Here is a 25,227-nt window from a genome sequence, read left to right as displayed (position 1 = left end):
AATGATGGGTAACACCAAAGAGCTTGTGTTCGTGTGGATTCTATCTGCTGATATTTAAGCAGACATTAGAGCTGAGAAAATATTATCTAATGATTCAAACAATAAATCCACATCATGTTAACATGAACTATATTTTTATAATAAGTATATTTTCCAAAACAAAAATACTGCTTTGCAGAGTGGCAGTATTTTTACAGTTTCGTCAAACTCTCATGAAGGACCTTGATGAAAGCCTACATTTAGGAAAAATCACCTAACTCAAAGCCTACTTTATAATAAAGCATTGAATATCTCATGCAATTTATTGAATCACGAACTGAAAGTGAAAAAAGGAATGGTGGTCTGGGTTGAAGAGTACCGGTTGCTAATCCCTGTGACTGTGTGGCTGACTGGGAGCTGTGGTAGCTGCCAGCGCCCAGCAACATGACAGAGCGTATTGCTAGTCTGGGAAAAGACCACAATGAGAATTCTAAATGTGGTTTCTACTGAATGTGTATCACTTTTGTACCATATTAAAGCCCCAAACTCATAAGCTGAACCATCTTCAGTCAGGGACCGTTCGTATTATTTTTCATAGAATGAGAGAGCACAGGTCTGCTTCTGGAAGCAGGCTATCTGATGCACTGCCCCACCCCCAGTCTCTTCACTGATAACTTGGGAATAGCAATCTCTACCTCCTTCAAAGGGCTGCCAGGAAGATAAAGTGAATTTTTAAAGCATGCCTATGAAGAAATTCTTGGTGTTAGTAGACTAAAAAAGAAAAAGAATATTTTTTTAAAAAATGCAGAAAATAAATATTTAACTGATCTCTGCATAGAAATGCTTTGTAAGCTTAGAAGAACTGGAAAACCTCACAAATGATAAAGTTGACAAGCTTAACAACAAAAAAACTGAAATTTCTGTATGTAATTATCATAAGCAACTGAAGAGGATGAATCAAAGTAGGAATAATATTTGCAACAAACACAACAGGGGGAGGGCTAATTCTCAGAAGCTGAGTTTTAATAAATACACTGATAGGACACTAATAATTAAGTCATTAAAAATAATTCATAAACACACTGAAAAGTCCATCGTATTATCAGTTAGGTAATTTAAATGGAAAACAATGACATATGTAAAATCTATCACATTGGCAGAGGTTACAGGAAGCCCCTACATCTTTCAAACCTACAACGTTCAAAGTTGAAGAGACTATCATGAGATGTATATTTTCATGTGCTGCTGGTATAAAACAAATTTGGGGATATTTGTCAGTTTAAATACTACATGACATTTTATCAAGTGATTCCAGTTTAAGAAATTTATCAGGAATGTGACCGAAGATCTTTCACTATAATATTCCTTACATGTGGTTTGAATAGTTAATATTACAGTAGATCCATATGGTATACTAGAACTTCATTAATTAAAATCTCAGTGTTATTAAAACATCAGAAAATGTCAATAATAGCTTAAAAATCAGGTTATAAAATATTTATCTTTCCTAAAGAAACACAAAAAATAGGAAAAAAAATTAGGTAGAAATAAACTGCAATTTTGGAAGGGGCTGTTTCTGGGTAATGAGATTATGGATAGTTTTTATTTTCTATAATGGAAAGACATTCTTATAATTAGAAAAAATAAATGCAAGATTAAAAAATCTGTTACACCTGATATAAACTAGATTGCTTTTTACAGAGACATAATTTAAACAAAACATTTATTAAGCCAAGCAATTCATTAGCTGGTTACTAGAAGACTGCAATGAGAATAATGAATGCTTTGAACATAGGTTAACCTATTTTCTCAGTAACATTTTAGTAGTTTCAGAACTCCATGAGTGCTGAATACCTACTGTGTACTGATTATTATATTCAGGACACTGAGATGTAAAAATTTAAAAAAAAGACATGAAGAAAAGAAAGAAAAGGGGGAAAAGAGTAGTTTCATTGAAAATAAAGTGGAAGTTCTGGGCCAAAACCACTCCAGCATGTGTAGGTTGAACACTGCAAAAGGAAGGACTATTGCTTATCAGCAAATTGGTAGCAATCTTATTGCCCTGAGGCTTGTACAGAGATGTTTCACTTAAAACAAAAAATCCATTAAAATTAGTTCAAAGAGCAAGACACAAAGGTGGTGTGAGGGGGTCATTTTTCAGCGCTGCGTGTGAAGGAGACAGATGTACACAGTAACTCCCATTACAGTTAATGAGAGTGGGGCATCCAGACTCCCGGTTTAGACTAATCTAAACCCTGGGAGGATTTGACAATCACCCTGGCAAAGCAACTCTCAGCCATGAATGAACCCCGGGACTGCTCACTTACCTATTCTTCCCAGGCACTAAAGACAGTAGAAAATAATTTTTTTAAACCACATCTTACAGGGGAAAAAAAATAAAATAAAAAGGCTCATAAAATGTCAAATTCTCAACATTTTTCAGGTTTATTTTAAATCCTGGGTATTATTTTAATGCCATTCTTAATTGAGTAGTTTAAAAGTGGGTCTTGTGTTATTCCGATTGCTATGTGATATTCACATAGAAATCCAGAAATTAATTTCTTTTAAGCTTCAGTTTTATGAACTTTGGGCCACAATTAAATGGCACCCCTTATCCAGTCCCAAGCCCTTGGTTAGCCTCAAAGTGTCAGGATAATGACAAAGAAAAAAGTGTCATTATTATGCTATGCTTTCACAGCCAAATCTATTCCTTCTTCTGACTTGCACACTATCTTGATTTAGTCCAGGAAGCTATCTTTATTTTTAGATTAGGAAATAAACAAAAAAGATGAACTCACTTAACTAGAATCCCCAAATGGGACTAAAAACCATTTCTCCAACTCCTTGTCCCAAATTCACTGGTAGTTTCAACAAGTATAAATGGTTCTGCATTGGAACAGGGTACACAAAATACTAGATGCACTAGCAGGTACAGTCTCCTCCCTGCATGTTCAATGATGCTGGTCACAGGGCAGGAAGAGAGCCTCTCTGATCATCACTGATCATTGTTCTCCATGGCTTGAGTTCTGTAGTGGGGTCAGGGAAGGCCTCTGTGAGGAGGTGACGACCCGGGGACTGGAACAGAGCAGATGAGAACTGGGGAGGCAGGCATGTGAGGGTCAGAGAGAAGCTCATTCCTGGTGAAGACAAGGCTGGTGCAAAAGCCCAGTGGCTGAAACAGCTCACTGAGGCAAGGGCCAGAAATCCAGGAGGCCAAAGTGAAGACTTGAGATGTTATTCTAATTGAAAGAAGCAACCACTGAAAATCTTAAAGGAAGGGAATAATGTGGTCTAATATCGATGTTAAGAAGCCTATGCCAGGTGCTGTGTGATGTTACATTGACGGGCAGAGGAGGGAAGGGGTTGGGAGGTGTAAACAAGGAAGTAGAGAAGTGATCATGCCTGGTCCAGGCAAACTTGGGCAGAGGTGGTGGAGATGGTGAGCAGCATTGTAAGGACATGTTGAGGATGCTCTCAATTACAAGTTCTGCCATCACTTTCATAAGCAAAGAGCCACAGAAATTACAACTGATCCCTGTTGTTGGTCACGTTTCTGCACTTCCTGAACTATCAGCCTATTTTTACCTCAAGGAGAACATCTCTCTCTCCTTCCTTAGGTTGGTGCCAGAGATATCAGGGCCAAATCTGAAACCCATCTCTAACAACTTTATGGACATTTGGTATCTATTTCATGCACTACTTTCACTTTTGGCTCCATCTTACTTTCCTTATTTTCTTTTTGACTCTTGCTTGCTTGCTCTTATTTTTAAAGTACTAATCTTACTATCTCACTACACTTTATTAGTCAACTTAAGTCATTTTCTAAACACTTTCAGGAAGTAACCAAGTAGACAAACTGCCTCAGTGATGCCCTGCTTACTGTATAAATAACAAGAAATCTAAAAAATGCTTTATCAAAGGAATTCATTAGAAACAGATGTATAAAGAAGTATATATGTAAGAGAACCTGTATGTGTGAGAAGCCAAGAAGATGGGGCCATAAAAATTGACTGAAGGACTGAAGAAATTGCATACACACTTGCCCTAGACTCCACAAGGAAGGCAAGATGGTGAAAAATGAAATCTTGGGAAATTGAAGTTCATCATCTGCTAAGATACCAAACTCTGTTTAATTTGTGACATTTAGGAGGATGTTAAATATCACCTCTGACACAGGGCTTAGCCAAGAAAGGCTGGTTTCATTGGCCTGGCTGGAATCTACACAGAAATCTTCAGCCACTGTGCTGGGGTAGACAGAGGGAAGGTATTTTTTTTCATGCTGAAACCACCTGTTAGTCCTCTCTCTCGGGGCCATGCACTTTGGAACAATAAATTTCAACTACGCATCCACGTGTGAGTGTGTGCGTGTGTGGAGATGTGTAAAATTTCAAGCTGATGCTCCTAACCACCATAATGAATTGCCAGGTTTAAAAATGTATCACATTATTCTACTTGCTAAGTGAGGACCTTTGTCTTTTTTAGGTTTTAAAGCTAAAAATGTCAGATAGTCAACCATAGTTACTCATTGAACAAATATTTACTGACTGTCACATGCCAGGCATGTCATGAATTCCCACCCTCACAGCAATTCCCACTTTCACAGAGCTTGCATTCTGGTCAACCTGAGACACAAACAAGTTACATAGTAAGTTCGAATATGATTAATGCCACAAAGAGAAAGTAAATGTGACATTGAAACCTTAAAGAGGAATACCATCCCAAGATGACGCTTGCATACAACATGTGTTCAACAATCCAATCTCAGATTAAAATTTCCAGTACTATCTAACACAGATTTGAGATGGAGCCTTGAGCAGTTAGAGCTCTCTACCAACTTCTCCCCGACTCCTGAGACTGAGCTACTCGGGGATTGGAGGCGGAGTTCTGTGTCAGCAGGTGAAGAGCAGGTTTCCCTGGCCCCATTCCAGTTCTATCTGCCAAGTGTTTCTGCAAATATGGTGGTCTCTGCATGGTTCAGAATTCACAGACTTGAAGGTATTCAAGTTCCACCCTCACTCTTATCTGCTTCTGAGAACCCACTCACAAAAGGATGGTCATGTCTCCCTTTATAACTTTGCCAGCGGTTTCTGATCCAATCACTTTCTCCATAGGCCAGTGCCTCAGTTGGAAAAACAAATCTACCTGACCAGCCTTGTGGCACCTACTGCTGATATTCATGGGTTTTTATAAGAACCAGGGGCGGTATCTGTGTGTTTTCTCCAGGGGCTTTGGAAAATTGGGATGGAGTAGAAACGTTGCTCCCATCTTTTTCTCAGGAACATTATTCTCCTTGCCCTGCAAAAAGCCTCTCCCGATCTCCTTACCCACTACTCAGAAATAGGCAGAAGAGAAGCAAGCTGTGGTCTATGTTCGGGTGCAATCCTCATCTCTGCGGGGCAAAGGGGGAGCCTCCCATGGTCCTAAAGAGCCTGTGCTTGCACTGCCCCTCCACTGTGCAGACAGCAGGGTCCACAGAACCTGCAGGTTCTGCTCAGCCAGCATCACACCAAGGAACAAGATGCCAGCATCCTTTCACAAGGATGAAACAAGCCCCTGCTCAGGGCTTTGAGCACATGACATGTGGTGGGGGGTGGAGGAGGGGTAGGAATAATCACTCTGGAAAGAGGTAAGAACACAGCCTCTCAGCATTCTTCACTGCACTCTACTTCCCCTGACCACTTCTCCCCTGACAAGGTTTGTGAACACGGAGGTGGGATTCAACACGTGGGGCTGGTTCTGCTGCCGCCATGAGAGTGTGGCTGTCCCTCACACGTGGGCATCTCACCAGAAATGAGATCCACCTTTCTGTTTAGGCTCACACTCCAGGGAAATATGAAAAGTCCCATTCAATGTCTCTTCCAGCCTTGAATTTCAATTTCATTATTGCAGCTATAGCTCCACGACTTAAAAGCTTCTAGGAGCCATTCCGTCCCTAAACAGAGTAGAAAATACTAACTAGTATCATATTAAGAGATGTCGGCATGAGAAACAAGCTTCAGAATTTAATGTAATTTCTGTTGATTCATTTTATCTTGACACATCTTATTTAATAAATTCGAAAGCAATCATCTTTGGTAGATGGAAGGGGATCATGGTTTACGGTTAAGTATTAGCACTCAACAGATAATTCTTAGTTTCAACAAATCTCTTGAACTGGAAATAAATCTTGAAGATGAAAAGATCTCTTGGTAACTACAGCCATTTTAAAAACCTATTAGAAAAGAGAAAATGTAGAGAATTAGCTGAATTTCACTCTTCCTGGACTCATCTTACCTGGGAGTGAATTATGCTGCTTGCCAAGCAAGGTGTTTGGCCCCGCACTCACAGCACTGCAGAGTCATGCTTAAGTCACATAGGTTTTTCAGAAGTCCTCAAAGTTAGTCTTATCGCTAAATAATGATGATTACAACCAACAACAAAGACAGCGAAATGGCAGCAAACATTACAAGTGACAGAGTGTAGACTGACTATAATACAGCCCTGGAAAACAGGAATAATGGCCATGTTTAAGACTCCAGGGAAAAGAACTCCCCCAAACACCTAACCAATGTACAAAAAGGTTTGTAGCACATGGGACAGCAACTGGAAGTGGCAGAAAGAGCAACAGAATGAGGATCCAGAGTTTTGGGTGAAGTTTTGACTCCCATGAAATACGGCCAGCACTGGCCTGAGACTCTGCCTTCCCATTCCAACTGGTCAGAGATGATAGAACAAAATAGTGACCTCAACAATGCATTGCTCATCATAAAATATTATTTAATTCACTTATTTCAATTTCAGCATCAGCTGAAGCTACAATACTCTGGCCACCTGATGCAAAGAGTTGACTCATTAGAAAAAACTATGACGCTGGGGAAAACTGAGGGCAGGAGGAGAAGGGGGTGACGGAGGATGAGATGGTTGGGTGGCATCAACAACGCAAGGGACACGAGTTTGAGCAAACTCTGGGAGATGGGGAAGGACAGAGAAGCCTGGCATGCTGCAGTCCATGGGGTTGGCAAGGAGTCAGACATGACTGAGTGCCAACAACAACAAAAACGTCTTTCAATTAATTTATTTCTATGACATCATTTTCAATAAAAGATATAAGCAAGTTCAATGCATGTATATCCACACTCTTCATCCCTACCACATTCACACACATGAGAAAGACAGACCAAGAAAACAATGCCTCAATCCTTTCCTGCTACAGTTAAGTTTTCCCCTATATTGGTGTTAGGCATTACCATACCACTGTGAGGAAGCCAGCCATTTAAAACAAAGAAAGAATTTTGTTGTTTTTAATTCATTGGTGACTCTGTTGTTATATGCCAGTCTCCATGGTGTTTAAGAACAAATACCAGGCTTGAGCCACAGGATGTAAAGGAAGCTTCCTCCTATCAGTGTTCATTTCTAAAATCAGGGCTGTAACTGAGGCATCCACTGGCATGCCCATTCCTGTTATTAAAATATTATCAGTTCTGCCCATACTGCCTCCTGGGAGCTGCTCACACTTCTCTGCCTCCTCCCCCGGGTCTCTCCAGATCTTCCCACAAAGCAGAAATTAACAGGATGATGTTGTGACACAGCAGAAAACTTTTAGGAATTACACCGACGTTAGGACATTGGTCACTGCTGTGTGTCATATTAATTGCTGCATCTAACAATAATTCCTCTGCCTAAGACATATTCAGCCATATCCCTGATCCCCAACTTTGGGTCCATCTAAGCCAAGCCAAGACTCCTGAGGCATATTTAAAGCCTGTAACAGAAATCTCAGGAAAACAATTTAGATTGCAAAACTAGTACAGATATCTACTATTACAGAGAGTTCTGAGGATAAGGCCAATTTAGGATTTGTGCCCAAGAGCTATTTGCAAATTTATAGTTATTTTTTCAGTCAATTAGTTTGAGAAAGGAAATGGGAGCTAAGTAAATAAATTAGATCATTAATTTGCAATAAATATAAATTAATTATGCTAATTCTAAGACTGGAACATATATATAAATTATGTATATATAATAAACAAGGCATACACATAAGACTCTATTAGCAAAAGAAAGCCATCTTGACTTATTATGTTATGGAAAATCCATGTATATTCATTCAATAGATTTTAACAGTTTTGATATGTGTATGAAAATACAGGATAAACATTAAACTGCCTGCTGATGTTCTAACAAATCTATTTTCATTCCAAATGGAAATTAGGATACATTTTGCATTATCTGAGTTAATTACATGACATTTCTTGTGAATAATGATGTATTATTCCATTCATTACTTCTAATTATGTTCTGTTACAAGTGCAAGGCTGGCAACACCATGACCAGCCTTTTCCTATTGCTCACAATCTGATAGCTTGCATGGGAAGCAGGTCAAAAATATGCCCAGAATATAATGAACAAGTTCAGATACTGTTAACCATGACAGTTTAAAATTACCTGAGGAAAGTTTCACATGGAAATAAATAGAAATGGGGAATGGCATTCTATACAGGATATTCATTTTTGCAATTAATATGAAGAATATTCAAAGTGTTATTTTAACACATATAATTATCATCCCACCATTTGCTAGAGCTGGAGACAGAGCATCTCCTGTTCCCTAACACACACACACACACACACTAATAGGATAATGTTCTGTGAGAGATTGGCAGGTGGCAAAGGTATCTTTTTCTGGTTGTAAAATAATTCTGTGGGCTTTGTGCAACTCTAAGAGAATACAGAAACCTCCTAAAAGCTCTGATTAAAAAGCCGGAAGGACTTTCCTCCTCAAATGCCATCACCATGGTCAAGCTGGCTCATCTCACCCCACTCACAGTAGGTCCTGAAGCTAGAAGGTAGATCCTATTATGGGGAAGCAGTCAAGGTCAAAGGAAAACAGTCACAACTAAGGAATGAAGTGCAGGGGCAACGTGAACCACAAAATCACCACTCACCAGTATCTTCACCGACCAGTAGGTTGCGAGGAGCCAGGGAGAGATGTGGACGGCGGGAAGGGGCTGGATGAAGTCTAGAGAACAGTGTGCATGCATCAGGCACACTGTTTCATGGGGGAGTCACCTTTATCTGAAGTCACCGGGGCAAAATATATAAAATCCACACATTTTTTTCCATCCAATTTCAAATGTTCGTTGCACATACACACACACACACACACACACACACACAAAGAATCTATTAAACCCTTCAGTGTCAGGTGCCAACAATCCATCATTCTGTCTATAATAAAAAAATAAAGATGCCAGTCTCAGCTCCAGGAATGAGAAATAAACCCAAAAGAAGAAAAGTCTTGGCAAGGAGACTTTCTACTCTGCTACCTGAGGCAGTTACTGCCCACTGCCCCTGCATACAGCCTCAGAATCCTACTCAACATTGTGAGCTCACTACCAACCCAAGAAACAGCATTTGAGATAACCATATTTTCTCTCTGAGCAGTTACTCCTCAGATGACAAGCCAAGATAGACGAGTCACACAAGGGGGACTGGCAGGATCCTCTGCGCTAGGTTCTGGACACTGAAAAAAGATAGCAGTCAATTTAGTGCATGCCGAAAACATAGGAGAGCTTTCTGTGTTCCTCCTGACGAATGCCGTCACAAACTGTTCAAGCTGGAGGCAATGTACTCTATGGCCCCAGAGGTAGGCACACATTTATATGGAAACCTTTCCCATAGAGACGGCATAAGGACACTCTGAGCCATCACTGCCGCTTGCAGACCTTTTGGATACAACAATCTGAAATAAAATCAAGAAAAATATGGCCACAAGGAAACCAACTTTTCCCACTACTCGGCTCAGGACAAAGGGTGCATGCTCAGCTTTGAACACGTCTCCTACAGTATTTTAAGCTGGGTAATATACAACAGGCTCAAAAACGGTGGGGGGTGGGGGCAGGGGAAGGCATATGCTCAGGGAAATTTCAAGAGCAAAAAGGTCTATCTTTAGTAATAAAGATATTAAAATAGTGCTTGCACTCATTTTATTTGCACAGGAAGGTTTTAAAAGAAACTCTTTTTCAGAAATGAAAAGATCATGAGATCACTAATAACTGCAGTTTCCTGAACAATTAAAGAAATTCACAAGATTACAACCTACTCAGGAAATGACAAATATTTCTGATTTTTACGGAAGGACTAAAAGGGCACTTTTATCTATAGCATCTATTCCGTAAGAAGCACTGTTAAGTAATGAAGCTATTTTTATTATCTGTTCCTTTATTTCAAGAATACTCAATATGGCAATGGCCTGAAAACAGAACACTACTCGCTTAGGGAGGTAAAATTTTGTATTAAAAGGCAATTGCCAGATTTTTCTTTTTTATCTATTGAAGTTGGACCTTAGAACACAATTTCCCTTGCACCAAACTTTTGTTTCTAATATGTCAGCAGAAATGTCCTTTAAGTTACCTAGCCTAATTCTTCACAAATACACTTTGTAAGGCTGTCCTCAATGTATCATCCTAACGTGGCTTGGCCCTGATAACATTCTGTGCATGATGCTCCCACTTGGAAGAATCTGTTCTTTTTAATAACAGATTCAATAAACTGTTGACAAATGATTTGTATAATATAGTATGGCCAGCAAGCAAGGTTTGTTTCTGTCATTACACAACGCATTCAACCTGTCCACAAACGTGGCCATGTTCCCCTTATGTCAGAGCCCCATATGCCATGCTGAATAGTAATCCAAAGATCAATACACTATCTGCTGAAAACTACAGGACATAACAAATGAATAATTTTATTTACAATAAAAGCCCCAGTCCCCAAATGGATTCCACTAATGTTCAAATTCATTTTTCATGCTCAACTCAAGAGGAGAGGTAGATGCGGTGGAGTGGAGACAAGTATTAACCACGTTGACTCAAATGTTTTCAAGCCACGAACAATAGCTGGGCTGCACCAAGTACATGAATAAAACGTTTGCTGAAGAATTCTGAAGATGCAACTTCCAAATGCTTCTGTTCTCTTCCCAAGACTCCCTGAAAAGCATTTTCCAGCAACAGGAAATTAAGGGATTAAAGACCGTCAGTCCTATGCTTCCAGAGTGTTGCACAGAGGCCAAAGCCTATTCAATCAACTTTAAACGCTGTTTGCAATGAGCAGAAGTGTCTGCTTTAGGTGGGGACGAGGAGGGACATAAGTGGCTCTTCTGAGAATGTGAGCAAAGTCTTGCTTCAAAAGCATATCTGCAGCCCCTGATCTGACGGTTCTTTTCCTCCTCAGGAAGGTATAAAGTGAGCCAGTGAGCAAAGTCAAAAAGAAAAGAAGGTTGAGGAGTGGGGAGCAAAATGTTAAGAGAGGAAACAAGTTCAAAGATGACATTTACAAGTCTCTTCTGAATGGCGCATTCCCCGGAGGCCACCTCAACACTCTTTTAAAAACGAAATCATCAAAAACACAAAATAGAATTTTCCAGTTCACAACAAGATAGCAATATACTGCCCTTAAAATACAGACTCATCCATTGGCCAATTAACACATAGTCAGAGAACAATGGAAAAGAATCTCTTCCCATGTGCCATCAGTCCATTCACTGCATTTAGGCTTAACACAGGACACTCATAACAGCAATGTAAACAGGACTGTAACTGACAAAGCATGCAGGGGAAGTTGGATGAGATACTAATAAATCTGGAATAAAATGGTGACGAGACATGGCTTTGTGCATGGGAATACAGGAAAGGCAGGATCTCAGTATTAATCGAAACTATCCACAAACTTCTGATGTTAACAGATTCAGTTTAAATTCAGTCAACACAATACCCTGGGTGCTAAGAAAAAGAGACGTACTAAGAGCAGATTTTGCCCCCATCCCTTTCCAGGAACACAACTCCACACACAGACAAACAGAAATGAACATATCTGGTTTGGGGCAGACTGGGATTAGTGTTTGGCAGAGAGCCTGGAACAGAGTAGCTCAGTAATAAACTATTGAATGAATCAACATGCGAATAAGGAATCAAGTGTCACAAAATGGATGGAATTTTTTTTTCCCAAGAGGGCAGGACAGGTATTGAAGTAAGCACTTCAGTTCAAGTGAAAAGGAAGGGAAGGACCTCGAGGTGGAGAGAGAAGCAGGAGAAAGAGTGGGGTCAGCAGGTAAAGGGAAATACAACATCTGTTTAAGGAAATAGCTGGAAAGTGGGGAGGGTGAGTTAAGATAATGAAAATCTTTTAAAGGGATGCTAAGATTTTTGGACTTTATCCTCAAACTGGAAAAGACCCTGATGCTGGGAAAGACTGAGGTCAGGAGGAGAAGGGGACAACAGAGAATGAGATGATTGGATGGCATCTCCAACTTAATGGACATGAGTTTGAGTAAACTCTGGGAGATAGTGAATCACAGGTAAGCCTGGTGTGCCGCAGTTCATGGGATTGCCAAGAGTTGTACACATCTGAGCGACTGAACAACAATTCTCAAATAAAAGGATATTCATTATATTCATCAGTGATTTTTTGCAAAGGAATAGGAGAGTGGTAACATTAGAGCTGTGGTTTAGAGAGAGATGTAGGCTGGGCTGAGGAAGTCCAGGGGTAGAGAATCAGAAGAGCTAGAAGACCCACAACAAGGGGCTTTTTAAGGGCAGGCAGGGTAGAGCACTGTGGAGGATGGCGGGGGGGCAGTGATGGTCTGCTGCAACCATTTCACCATTTATTTTATGAAATGTTAGTAGGCAGAGCTATTCACTGTTTCAATTTCCAAATCACAGGACAAAAGAATATTACTTCACACAAGCAAATGAGTAACTTATTAAGATTCTTCTCACAGTTGTCACCTAAGAGAGTTTACCAAGGTAAAGTAAAATAAAAAGTTTCAGAATCATCATATAAAAAGGATTGCTTGAATCCATTATCCACTGCCCCTGAAATTACCTTAAACACTGTAGATGTAAAAGAGCTTTACAGAGTACACTGATTGCAGAGTGTACCATTCTTAGCCTTGGAAAGAGCTGAGTCCTTCTCACTACCTTCCAAACAAACTGAGGTTGTGGATTTTAATACAATGCTCCCCTCGTCCTTGGCATTTACTCAACGAGGTGATAATCAACCAGGACTCATTTTCAAAATGGCAATTTCAGTGCCATCTGGAACAAAACGAGTCATCATTCACTAACTGCTCACTGTTCACTATAAATATTTTCCTTGAAGCAGACACCTCTATTTCAATTCAAACACATATGCAACTCAGGTCTGACACAGCACACTTTCCTGAGGTGGTTAAAAAGACCATGAAAAATCAAGTTTCTTACCATCAATACAGGCGTTTAAAAAAAAAATCAAAGTTCATTCCATTATTAACTGTTTTTTAAAGAGTGTATCTCTACAACCTCATATACTCTCAGTCCAAAGCATTAAGATTTGTTCATCTAAATTCACATTTTCATCCCAAATTCCCTCAGTTCTTTGACAAAAGTCAATTAAAACTGACACCCAAAGAGAGGTGGCATTTAAACAGTATCCTTTTGACACTGGAATTCGACATTTTGCTTAAAAAAATAATCCTCAAAGGAAAAAGGAAACCACAGACTTGCAGCAAAATCAAATGAGAAAATAAAATGCCTGTGTTATTTCAAGAACTTCAAGGTCTTTTGGAGAAACTCAATTTAAAATTGTTACAAAACTTAAAAACTGTCATTTTATAGGAGCATTCTACATCATTTTAGAGTTTTTACTTTAATAAACAGAAGATGAAATTTTCTGATCTTATATACTTATAAAATTAAATATTTTTATAAATTTAAAAGTTAAATATTATCAAGAAAATATATATTATTTACTAGCTTATTGATATTATCATTAGTTTCATAAATTTATGAAATTTATTTAGGTTAAAAGTTCAAATCAAGAAATTTGGGAGTCTACCACAAAAACCACAATTATCTTTTGCTGCATATTTTATTAGTAGTTACATAGTCAAGAAAGAAGATGATTCATCAAGCTTTCAGGCATTTACAAAAATCCCATTAAAAAAAATATAACTCACTCTTGGAAAAAATCTTGACACCTTTATATACTCAAAATTACTGAGAAATTTATTTCAAAGTAGAAGCATGTCTCAATGTGGAAATGCTTATTATCTTAAAATACAACATTTCATACTTTGTTGCCCTCTGCATAGTAAATTAAGTTGGGGGGGGGATGAAATTTTTGAAGAGTTAGTACAAATGTCATCCACATACAGCCACGACTGATAGTTTCAACAACATAAAAATAACTCTCCAGAGCATTTCACCAAATTCTGCCTCTCCCACTGCAAAGAATAAAGCTTCTACTGAAATCGATGGTCAGAGGGAAATAAAATACCCCACACCACCAATGGCACCAGACAATGATCTAGAAGCTGGGATGTTTTCCAAGAGAAAATGCTATCTCAGATTCTAACATAAAATATATATATATATATATATATATAGTAGTATATTTATGTGTTTGAATGCAATTAAAATTCATAGCTTGAATGATTTCCAGGAGGTAAAGACACCAAGCCAGTCTCAAATCTTCATGTAACACCTTACTTCCACATCACAAGTGTCACCCAATCTCTTATCTTACTATTAAAGTACACACCTGATACCTGAAAACAAAGTGCTAAGGATATTCATTGGATCCATTTTAGAAGCACCTATTTATTTACACATCTACAACAGTGAAAAGGTCAAGCAAAAACTCACCTTCAAAGCCACAGTTGCTAAGCAACTCTTTTTTAGAAGTTCTGCAGCGTTGATCAAGCATATTACTGGTGCCACCAACTGGATTCAGAATAAATGTGAATATTGTCCTACCTGGTTTCTCCAAAGGGGGAGGCAGGAGGATTCCTTGCTTACCTTTTTGGTCGGATACTAGAGGTTAATGTCTGTGTTCATTTGGTCTGTTTTCTCTCTTACTAAAAAGGATACGTCCAGGTACCACAGGCTTCCTGTTCACCAGGGCAAAGGACAGTTCTGTTCTGAGAAACACCACCGAGGGCTTGATGAGATGTTGGCCAAATCTGAACATTTCCTCAAGGTGAAGTCTGGAAGAGAAGAGGATGTAGAAAATGGATGTTCATCAAATTCCATTGAGAAACTCAGATCACACACAAGAAAGTAGAGTCTATTACTACAGATCCGTAGCTACCAAGAAGATGTCATTTAAGCTGCCCCACATTTAATGTTCACTAAGATGTATTCTGGGTAAGTCCTCTTAAAATATCCCACTCTCTCTACCAGCATTGGATTTAGTGTTTTCAAGCAAAAGCTCACACACAGACAACAAAACAGTCTTCTTAAATCCCTCTGCTTTTCAAGTAGTCACCTTAACTCAAATCCTTTAGGTCCAATCTGTCAGGTACTGTTTTTAACCACCTGTTTCATCATTTTTGCGAAGCTAAAAATTTTCATGGTTAAGCATTGACTATAAACCTTCTAATTCTTAAAGAGGTATCTCTGGGGTCTCTCTTTTCTCAAATGGTTTTATCTGTTTATCTAAAAGCAATTTATAAAAAGTACAAATGCTGTTTGACCTTGTGTAAAATTACAAAAATATATGTGTACTTCCAGAGAACTATTATAGCAAACTTTCAAAAATTAAGGAGAAAAAAAAAATCTGAGGAAAAAGAAGAAGAAACAAAATAGAGTTCAAAATGAAAATAACTCCTGGTTGATGTAGAGGTAGTATGGAGCAAGGTAGGTGAAGTGTTTCATATCCTCTTTCCTAGGGAGGGCCACAGGCTGGGGTTGGGTAAGAAGATGGGAAAAAGGATGATTTGACACTTGACATCCAGGGTACCAAGAAATGATTTTTATGAGCCAAAATCTATACAAGACAGAGTTTCTTTCTGAATGAAAGAAAATACACATCCACCTTGGGAAACCACTTTGGCTTTCTAATTCAGGAACAACCCTACTACAAAACTGATGAAAACTGAATCCTCATGGGAAAACAGAAACAGGATTACAAAAAGGATGACGTAATAAAAGGGAGGACTGTGTTATGAAGCATACCAATAAATGTTCAGTTGCTTAATGGCTCTAATGCTTTCAGTGACCCAACAGTTACAGAGGGCTATGCAAAATCCATCTACTTTACAAGTACCCATATAGCCAGAATTTAACACATTTCAGGTACAAAGAAATAATATGGATAATTTGCCTCAATATACAAATACTGCTTTCTAGAACATCAATAACTCAGATATGCAGATGATATCACCCTTATGGCAGAAAGAAAAGAGAAATGAAAGAGCCTCTTGATGAAAGTGTAAGAGGAGAGTGAAAAAGCTGACTTAAAACTCAACATTCAAAAACAAAGATCATGGCGTCTGGTCCCATCACTTCATGGTAAATAGATGGGGAACTAAGAGAAACAGTGGGAAACTTTATTTTAGGAGGCTCCAAAATCACTGCAGGTGGTAACTGCAGCCATGAAATTAAAAGATGCTTGCTCCTTGGAAGAAAAGCTACAACCAAACTAGACAGAATATTAAAAAGCAGAGACAAAGTTAAGTCTTTCTCAAAGTTATGATTTTTCCAGTAGTCATGTATGGATGTGAGAGTTGGACTGTAAAGAAAGCTGAGCGCAGAAGAATTGATGCTTTTCAACTGTGGTGTTGGAGAAGACTCTTGAGAGTCCCTTGGACTGCAAGGAGATCCAACCAGTCCATCCTAAAGGAAATTAGTCATGAATATTCATCGGAAGGACTGATGCTAAAGCTGAAGCTCCCATACTTTGGCTACCTGATGTGAAGAACTGACTCATTGAAAAAGACCCTGATGTTGGTAAAGATTGAAAGCAGGAGGAGAAGGGGAACGACAAAGGATAAGATGGTTGGATGGCATCACCAACTCAATGGACATGAGTTTGAGCAAACTCTGGGAACTGATGATGGATAGGAAAGTCTGACATGCTGCAGTCCATGGGGTCACAAAGGGTGATATGACTGAACAACTGAACTGAGAACAAGTACAAGTATCTCATAAAAATGAAAGGTCAGTGTGGATACTGAAAATCATCTAACCCAGAGGCTTTCAAGGTGTGTTCCCTGGAGCAATAGCATCAACATCACCTGGGGAAATTAGAAATGCAAATTCTTGAGTCCTACTCCAAAGCTACCAAACCGAAAACTCTGGGAGAAGGGCCCAGAATTCTAAGCTTTAATAAGATATCTGGATGATTCAGAACCACTGGTTAAACCCAACTATTCTCCCAATCTTTTCCTACAAAATCTTTGCCAGGTAGCTGGCTAGCCTATGCTCAAAAATACACAGTGATATGAAATTCACTAACCAATTCTTTTCAGATAACCAGCTTCAGCAATTACATAGTTGCCCTTCCTACCAAGTTCACCTTTCATCATGGATTTATGGTTTGACGGATCATATGAAACAAGTATCATGCCAAGTGGAAATGCTTTAGATATTTGAAGTTAATCTGTGTGTTTTAAACTGTTGTTTGCCCCAGTTTCTCCAGAATGAGCATGCAATTCATTTCAATCATTCTTCAAACAGCATTGGTTCAAGTCCCCTAAAGTTACCTGTGTATTTTTGCTCCCTTGGCATCCACTTTCTGTAATTCTGGTCGTATTACCGTAATTTCTGTTTGGGTAGTATCCCACCATATTCCGTATGTTGGGTTCTTCCTACTGCCTGGTTCTAGGGATGGGAAAGTGACGCAGGCACCCTTAGTCCTGTGTCACATGACTGATTCAGGGGTGCTCACAGGAGAAAAAATGAACCAGCCAAAGAAAGGATATTCATGAGAGGATGACTGCTCATACTATGGAGAAAGTGCTTTCTTTCTGCTTAGGTGACATGAACTTGAAAGAGCTAAAGAGTACCCTAGAAAGAGTCTGCCTCTTATCAGAGCCAACACAGAGGCCAGGAAAACCAAAATACAGAGAGAGACCCATACCTGATGACACTGGTTGAGCATCTGAATCTAACAGTTCTGAAAGGATGAGCGTCCGTGGACCTTGTTTCCTCTAATGGATAATTTTACAGAGTTGACTTAAGCACACGCTTCAGTTGATGAGCTACTATTGCCAATCCATGAAAGACTCTCTTCTGGTTTTCATTTTTCTTTTTATTTTCACTTCATCCTCTATGATCAAACCCATTCCTTCCTTTCCCAGCCTGGGGTTTCATTTTTTTTTTAACCAAATATAATGCTATATTTATAAGCTTCACTGGATTTTTTAATAAATACATGGTAAAGAGTCTGCCTGCAATGCAGGAGACATGGGTTTCATCCCTGGATCTAGAAGATTTCCTGGAGAAGGAAATGGCAACCCACTCCAGTATTCTTGCCTGGAGAATCCCATGGACAGAAGAGCCTGGTGAGCCAGCCCCAGGCTATGGGGTCAGAAAGAGTCAGACATGACTGAGCAACTAACACCCACTAATGCTGTATTTATAAGCTTCACTATATTTTTTATAAATACTTTTTGTGTCAAAGGATTCCGTGGTGGCTCAGATGGTAAAGCGTCTGCCTACAATGTGGGAGACCCGGGTTTGATCCCTGGGTCAGGAAGACCCTCTGGAGAAGAAAATGGCAACCCACTCCAGTACTCTTGCCTGGAAAATCCCATGGACAGAGGAGCCTGGTACGCTACAGTCCACGGGGTCACAAAGAGTCAGACACGACTGAGTGACTTCACTTATGTGTCAAACTCCTGTTCATAGTTTTAAAATTTGTATAGAAGTTGCATAAAGCTTTAAATCTGTCTTTTCCTCTCAATGCTGTTTTAGAGGGTGTTGTAAACAGATGTAATTCACTCTCCCTCACTGCACTCCACTGTCATTTTCCTTTTCTATTCTTTTAGTGCAGAAGAGCTAGCTTTCTCAGTCTTTCACCACAAATAACACTGAGATAACTACACTTACATACATTTCTGTGGGCATCTATGCTAGTCCCATTATTGGGTGTTAGGTTATATAGATACTTATAATCTTAAAAACATTATGGATCATTTTGCATTCCTAGAAGCAATATAAGATTTCTATTTTCCCACACCCTTGTCAACACCTGAGAGTATCTGATTTCCAAGGTTTTAGTTCTATGACAGGCAAAAAGACATTTTTGAATTTTAACTAACTAGTCTCCAATGTGAATTTGCATGCCAATGTAGGAAACACAGGTGTGATCCCTAGGTCAGGAAGATTCTCTGGAGGAGGGAATGACAACTCACTCCCCTGTTCTTGCCTGGACAATCCCATGGGCAGAGGAGCCAGGTGGGCTAGGGGTCACAGAGAGTCTGACATAACTGAGCATGCATGCACACAGTGCAATCTGTGTGTAGGTCTATTTCTGTTTGTATGAATCACCAATTCATACTTTTCCCTCTTTTTTCTTGGTTTCTTCCCTCTTATTTTCTGATTTTTTGGAGTCCCATGTGTATTTAAATATTAATCTTAGTGTATTAAACATGACAGTTGTATTTTCACCATCTGTTAGTTTTTCTATCACAGACTCCATTGAACAAAAGCATTCATTTTGACGTATTCATCAACTTTCTTCTCATGGTTTGTGCTCTCTGAATATTTCACAACAAACCCTTTTCGACTGTAAGATTACAAAAATGTATTCTTAAATTTTCATCTACCAGTTTTATATGTTCACCCTTAACAGTTAGGTATTTAATCTACTTGGAGCTGTTTCTGAAGTACAGAAATGGTTTCATTTTTCTCTCTTTGTGCACCAACTTTCCTAGCACCAACTGGTAGAAATGATTACACTTAGTTCCCGTATGTACATAGGAGTGAGTCTAGACTTTATTATATCCTTTTCTATGCTAGATGCTAGAGAATAGGAGGAGACATTTTTTTTCTCTAAAGGGCCAAGTTCAGTCTTGGCTTGACAGCATGAAAGTAGCTACAGACAATAAATAAAGGAATGGATGTGGCTGTGTCCCAATAAAACTTTATTTTTAAGAACAGAAGGCAGGCTGCATTTGGCATATGGACTGTAGTTTGCCAACTTCTGCTATATATATAGTAATGCTTTGCAAAGTGAAGGTCCTTCTTTATCTCTTATTTATTCTCTTATATAAATATTAGATTCAATTATATCCCTTCAAAACAACTCTTGTTCAGGCATTGATTAGAATTAAATTTTATTGGAAGAAATACAATATCTTCACAATATTCAATCTATTTATTATAAATGCTGCATTTACGGTCTATAATTCTATAATAAAACCCTTGTAATAGGGTTTTAAATTTCCCATATATGTTTTATGAATTCTTTCTTAGATTTATTCCTAGATAGCTTTTAGTTTATGTCAGTATTATAAATGGTATCTTATCATAGTTTATAATTGGTTACTCCCAATACAGACAAAAGCTGTTGATTTATTTTTGCTGCTCTTACGAGCTGGCAACCTAGCTGAATGCTTCTATTGCTAACAGTTTCTGCTGATTCTCTTTGGCTTTCTAAATAAATGATTTTATTATAAATCATAATTATTTCTTTCAATTAATCTACTGATATCGATTTGTCTTACTACATTGGTCAGGTATCTGGTAATATGTTGATAAATAACAGCAGCAGAAGTGTTCTTGTCTTGTTCCCAATCTTAACAAGAATGAGTTTAAACTTTTGTCTTTTTCCATTAAAAATGACATCTGCTATAGATTCTTAGGATAAAGCCTTTATTAAGCTAAAAAGTTTTTCCTGTTTCAAGTTTGGTAAGAGCTGCTTCTATTTGAAAAAGAAAAAACTTTATTAAATGCTTTTTATCAATGATCATGCAATTTTTCATTCTTTGCCATTAATGTGGTAAGTTACAGTAAAAGATTTTTTAAAGCACTGGAACATCCATTCACTGTTATGATTAATTCAATTTAGCCTCAATGTACAATTAGCATTTTTTAATACATGGCTAGATTTGAATTATTTGTGTTTTTAATGTCATAGGTGAATCTGGTCAGTATTTTTTACTTGTTTTTTGTTTTCAAAATTAAACTTAATAGGTTGGTTTTTAAGATTAAGTTTTGGTAATCATTACATACAATTAATTTAATGGCTGTTAAATTTTTCTTCCATCAGTTTGTTTAGCCATACATCCTTTTCACATATATGTTCATCTGTACTGGTAGAAATGTACATCCTTTTTAACAGATTATTATATCTAATTTATGAAATTTTTCAGAGGACTATATTTTGGTTCTTTGCTTTTGTTAATTTTTTCTGTCCCTTATTTTCCTTATTTAGATTTGTTTCCCTTTTTTTCTTTCTTGGTTTTCTTCAGGTAACCATGTTACAGTTTTTCTAATTATTTGTGTCATACATTGAGCTTACAGAGTTGCAGACTTTCTAGTTTTTTCTTGAGTAACAAAAGCTGTATATTGCCATCAAAGAACTCCATTAGCTATCTCTCTCAGTTTTTGAACTACTGTGCTTTTATTATCACTCAGCTTTAAAATTCTGCTGTTCTTGTTATCTTTTCCTATTTAACCTGAGGGTTATTTCATAGTATGTCTTTTCATTTCAAACGTATGGAACACTTTTGCTATCTTACTGTTAATAATGACTGATTTTAAAGCACTGTAGTTAGAGAAAAGAACCTCTATAATGTTGATTTGGTAGAATGTGAGGCTTCCTCCCTGATGCATTAAAATTTGAAGCTTGTGTCTAATCCACATGCCCTCCAAGATAAAACATTCTGCATTTGTTGAGTAAGAAGTTCTACATACATGGTAGAGCAAATCATTGCTTGTTTTCCACATCTTCCTCTGCTTACTTTTTGTCTCATCTCATCAGTTTCTGAAAACACTGAATTAGATTTCTAACAGCAACTGCTTAATCAATGTCACATGCCAGAAATTACTGCTTTTCTACATTATGGCATGGGCATATGTCCCTGCTTAATTTATTCCCTTCATCTGTTGTTCCTTTTTCTTTTTGTCTATATCTGACAAGCGTAAATTTTTCCATCCCCTTATCTTCCACCTGTGTCCTTTTAAATGTTTTTTTTTAATAAACATAGCATTTTGCTTTCTATACATTGGACAATCTGTCTTGATTAGTTTAACATCCATACTCATTTATCTTTTTGTTTCACTTTTTTTCTCCTCCCCCTACCTTCCACAGGCTAAATCAAGCTTTTTCCTATGTTACAAAAATTACACATTCTATTTTGTTTCAATAGCATTATTCTCATCTTATTACAATCCTTACTAAAGCTCAATTTCCTCATCAATATCTAAAAGCAGACCAGTATCTTTGTCCTTAGCATATACTTAACCACCCTGGATCTCTTTCAGATCTCATCCCCCATCTTCCCTCTGTCCAATTTCTGATGTTTTAAAACAACATGATGTTATAATTTCAAATAGTTACTGATATGCTGGTTTTGTTTTTGGCCACTGCTTACTCTAGGGATCATAATTTTCGTATATCTTATTTTCAAAGGCCCACAGACATTCCCTTACACCAGGCAGCAGCGAGCTCAGCACTGCTTCCTCTTGTAAATTTTAGCTCCCTCTTTGGTTCTGTCCCTCATGCCTTTTTTCAAAGCTCAACTATGCTTTTGAGTAAATATTTTTATATTTTATGTAATATTCCAAGTTAATTTTTTTTAGGGAACAATTTTCCAATATCTACTCTATAATATTCCTAGAGACAAGTTGTCACTGCAGCCTTCTCTCTGTGTTCTGTTCTTAGAAAGACACGAGTCATTGATTCAGGGCCCCCTCCAACCCAGGATAACCTCATCTTAACTAATTATATGTGCAAAGATCCTATTTTCAAATAAGATAATTCTGAGGTTCCTTTCAGTGATGATATTATTCATCCCACTACAGACTACTTTCCTGATTTCTACCGTTTGGATGTCTATTAACCTTTTCCACATAAGGTCTTTAGTTTTCAGTGGATACTTTATATGCTTGGTTGCTATTTTTTCCAAATATTCCCTGACCTCAGTTGACTTCTCTGCCTTTTACGGATTCTATCTGTTGGGGTTCTGGAAGGCCACCCCAAAGTGTGCCTCAATGGCATATTGATCATTCTGTATTAAAGCTACTTAAGCAATAGCCAGTGTAAGAGGGATACTGTGACCCTCCCCATCTGTCTCCCTGAAAGCAGGAAGCAAATCTCCCCTATGCAAGGTGCCTTCCTGGCATTTGGAGGTAGAACTCCCTTATCCCCAGAGATAGGGAAGACAAGCCAGGAAGCCTATATGAACAAATCTTGTTACTTCTTTAATTTACTAAGACAAGTCTAAACTGTTTAGATTCTTCACTGATCGAACACCCCAAACCTGTTTATTTATCTTGTCAATTCCTCATACATTTTTCTAAAACATATAAAAGGTGCCTTCTTTGGCCACTTCTTAGTTCCTCGACCACCATGCATATGAATTAATTTTTTTTTTTTTTTTTTTTTTTGCCTGTTAGCTCTCTGGTGTCACTTGTATCGTGAGTCCAGCCACCAGAATTCAAGAGGAGTAGAAGGGGAAATTTTTCCCTCTCCAACATATCTAACACCTCTATTCCTTCTCCCTCTCAAATCTTTCTTCCATTTTCTCATGTATTTTTTTCTTCCTGATGCCTTTTGGGAGAAGGCCTCAATCCATCTGACTGCTGATGAGTATCAGCATGAACATGTCTTCCAGGATGCCAGTTCCTAGAGTTCCCGTTAGGTTTAATTATGACCCATCTCTGCTCTACTCGAGGCTACCTTGCCTCTCCCTTGCATCCTTTTCAGTTATCATTCTTGCCTAAGGGCTCATTTATTTCTATTTCTCTTCTTTTCATGAGTTTAGCTTGCCAAAAACTTGAAATGTTAACTGCTCTCTTCATTATTCCTTCCCTTTTGGTATATCCAGACAACTCACAAACTACCCATTGTTGAGAGGAAGCATCAAGAGGTGGAATGAGTGTCCAAAGCACATAAACTGAAGTCTTGGTTCCACCACTCCCTGATCCTCAGTGATTCACTGAACTTCTCACTCTCAAGTATCTCATCTGAAAGTAATAGATGACAGATATTATACAGCACTGGAGAAGGAAATGGCAACCCACTTCAGTATTCTTGCCTGAAGAATCCCATGGACAAGAATCCCATGGGGTCACAAGAGTCAGACACGACTTAGAGACTAAACCAGCACCACCACCAGTATACAGCACAGGGAACTATACTGAGTATCTTGCAATAACCTATAATGGAAAAGAATCTGAAAAGCAATACGTGTGTTTGTGTATACATGTAGAACTGAATCACTTTGCTTTACACTAGAAACACAACCCTTGTAAATTACCTTATTAACCCTTGTAAATTAACCCTTGTAAATTAATTTTATAAAATTTAAAAATAATGGATGACAGAGCACATCTCACTATGTCTGTTACATGACATAGGCAGCCCCAAATGGTAATATTTTTATATCTCCTTGCTCAAATCCAATTCTGCCTCTCCTTTAACTGTGGTAAATTCTGCCCACTTGCAATGCTAGCACACATGCTACCTCAAGTTTTAATTTCAGTGGAGAAGAAAAATACTTCAGTAACTATAAACAGAACAAAGGTAGAAAAGAATAAGAGCCAATATTGTGTGATAGGAAGATTCCTACATCTCCAGAATCTGAAACTGTCTGCAATTCTGAGATAAATATTAAATACTTCCTTCTCATATGAAAAGTACAGAAAGCAATTTATTTTACAGTAAAGTCAAATTGCTGAATCTTTTTTAAAACCAAGCAAGATGGCTGAATGTACCATATTTTGTGGAATTCTCAGGGAAAAATCATCTCCTGGGATCTATTTCTTAATAAATGTGAAGAAGATAACTTCTGGCATCCAGAGAACCAAGAACTGTGTCAGGGACCTCAGTGTAAGGCTTAGGACCTTAGTCTTACTTGTGGTCTTAGCTAAGACAGAAATAGAAGGGACTAGGTTCATTCCAGAAAGTGACTGAGGCCTGCATGTGTCTCTATATAAATAATGACAGAACTAAATATAGTAAAACTCGAATCATATTTTTAGTTAATTAATTTTTAAATTTGTATTTCTTAGTAACAATTCATTTTGAACTAAAAATAATGCAACTTACAGGTATTTACTGAGTCTCCATTTCCCATCTTTTCAGCTACAAAATCTATCTGTATCCTCTCTTGACCTCTCCACCTTTTACAACCAATCTCTACCCCTCTGTCTCCCATAATTTTTACCAGCTAGTAGCATATTATTTTTAGAACATCATCTTCAAAATTTAGTCAACAGAAAGGAAGTAGCTCTCTACTATTCACATTTAATTTTGTGACTCAGTGAATTTGATCAGTCA

At 38.1% G+C, this 25,227-nt stretch overlaps 1 protein-coding gene across 16 annotated transcripts in view; it reads right to left on the bottom strand.

Moving 5' to 3' along the window:
- Positions 1–25,227, bottom strand: part of FHIT (fragile histidine triad diadenosine triphosphatase) — a 1,472,927-nt gene that overhangs the window by 770,631 nt on the left and 677,069 nt on the right. For all 16 annotated transcript variants that reach the window (XM_070455767.1, XM_070455768.1, XM_070455766.1 and 13 more), the window contains one exon: positions 14,865–14,980. In XM_070455767.1, the coding sequence (XP_070311868.1) occupies positions 14,865–14,964 (100 nt within the window). In that variant the 5' untranslated portion in view covers positions 14,965–14,980. The remainder of the gene's footprint in view (positions 1–14,864; positions 14,981–25,227) is intronic.

This window comes from Odocoileus virginianus, chromosome 26 (genome assembly GCF_023699985.2).
Source record: "Odocoileus virginianus isolate 20LAN1187 ecotype Illinois chromosome 26, Ovbor_1.2, whole genome shotgun sequence".
Taxonomy (NCBI): domain Eukaryota; kingdom Metazoa; phylum Chordata; class Mammalia; order Artiodactyla; family Cervidae; genus Odocoileus; species Odocoileus virginianus.
Note: the sequence above shows the minus strand (reverse complement) of the source record. Positions and strands in the feature narration are given on the sequence as shown.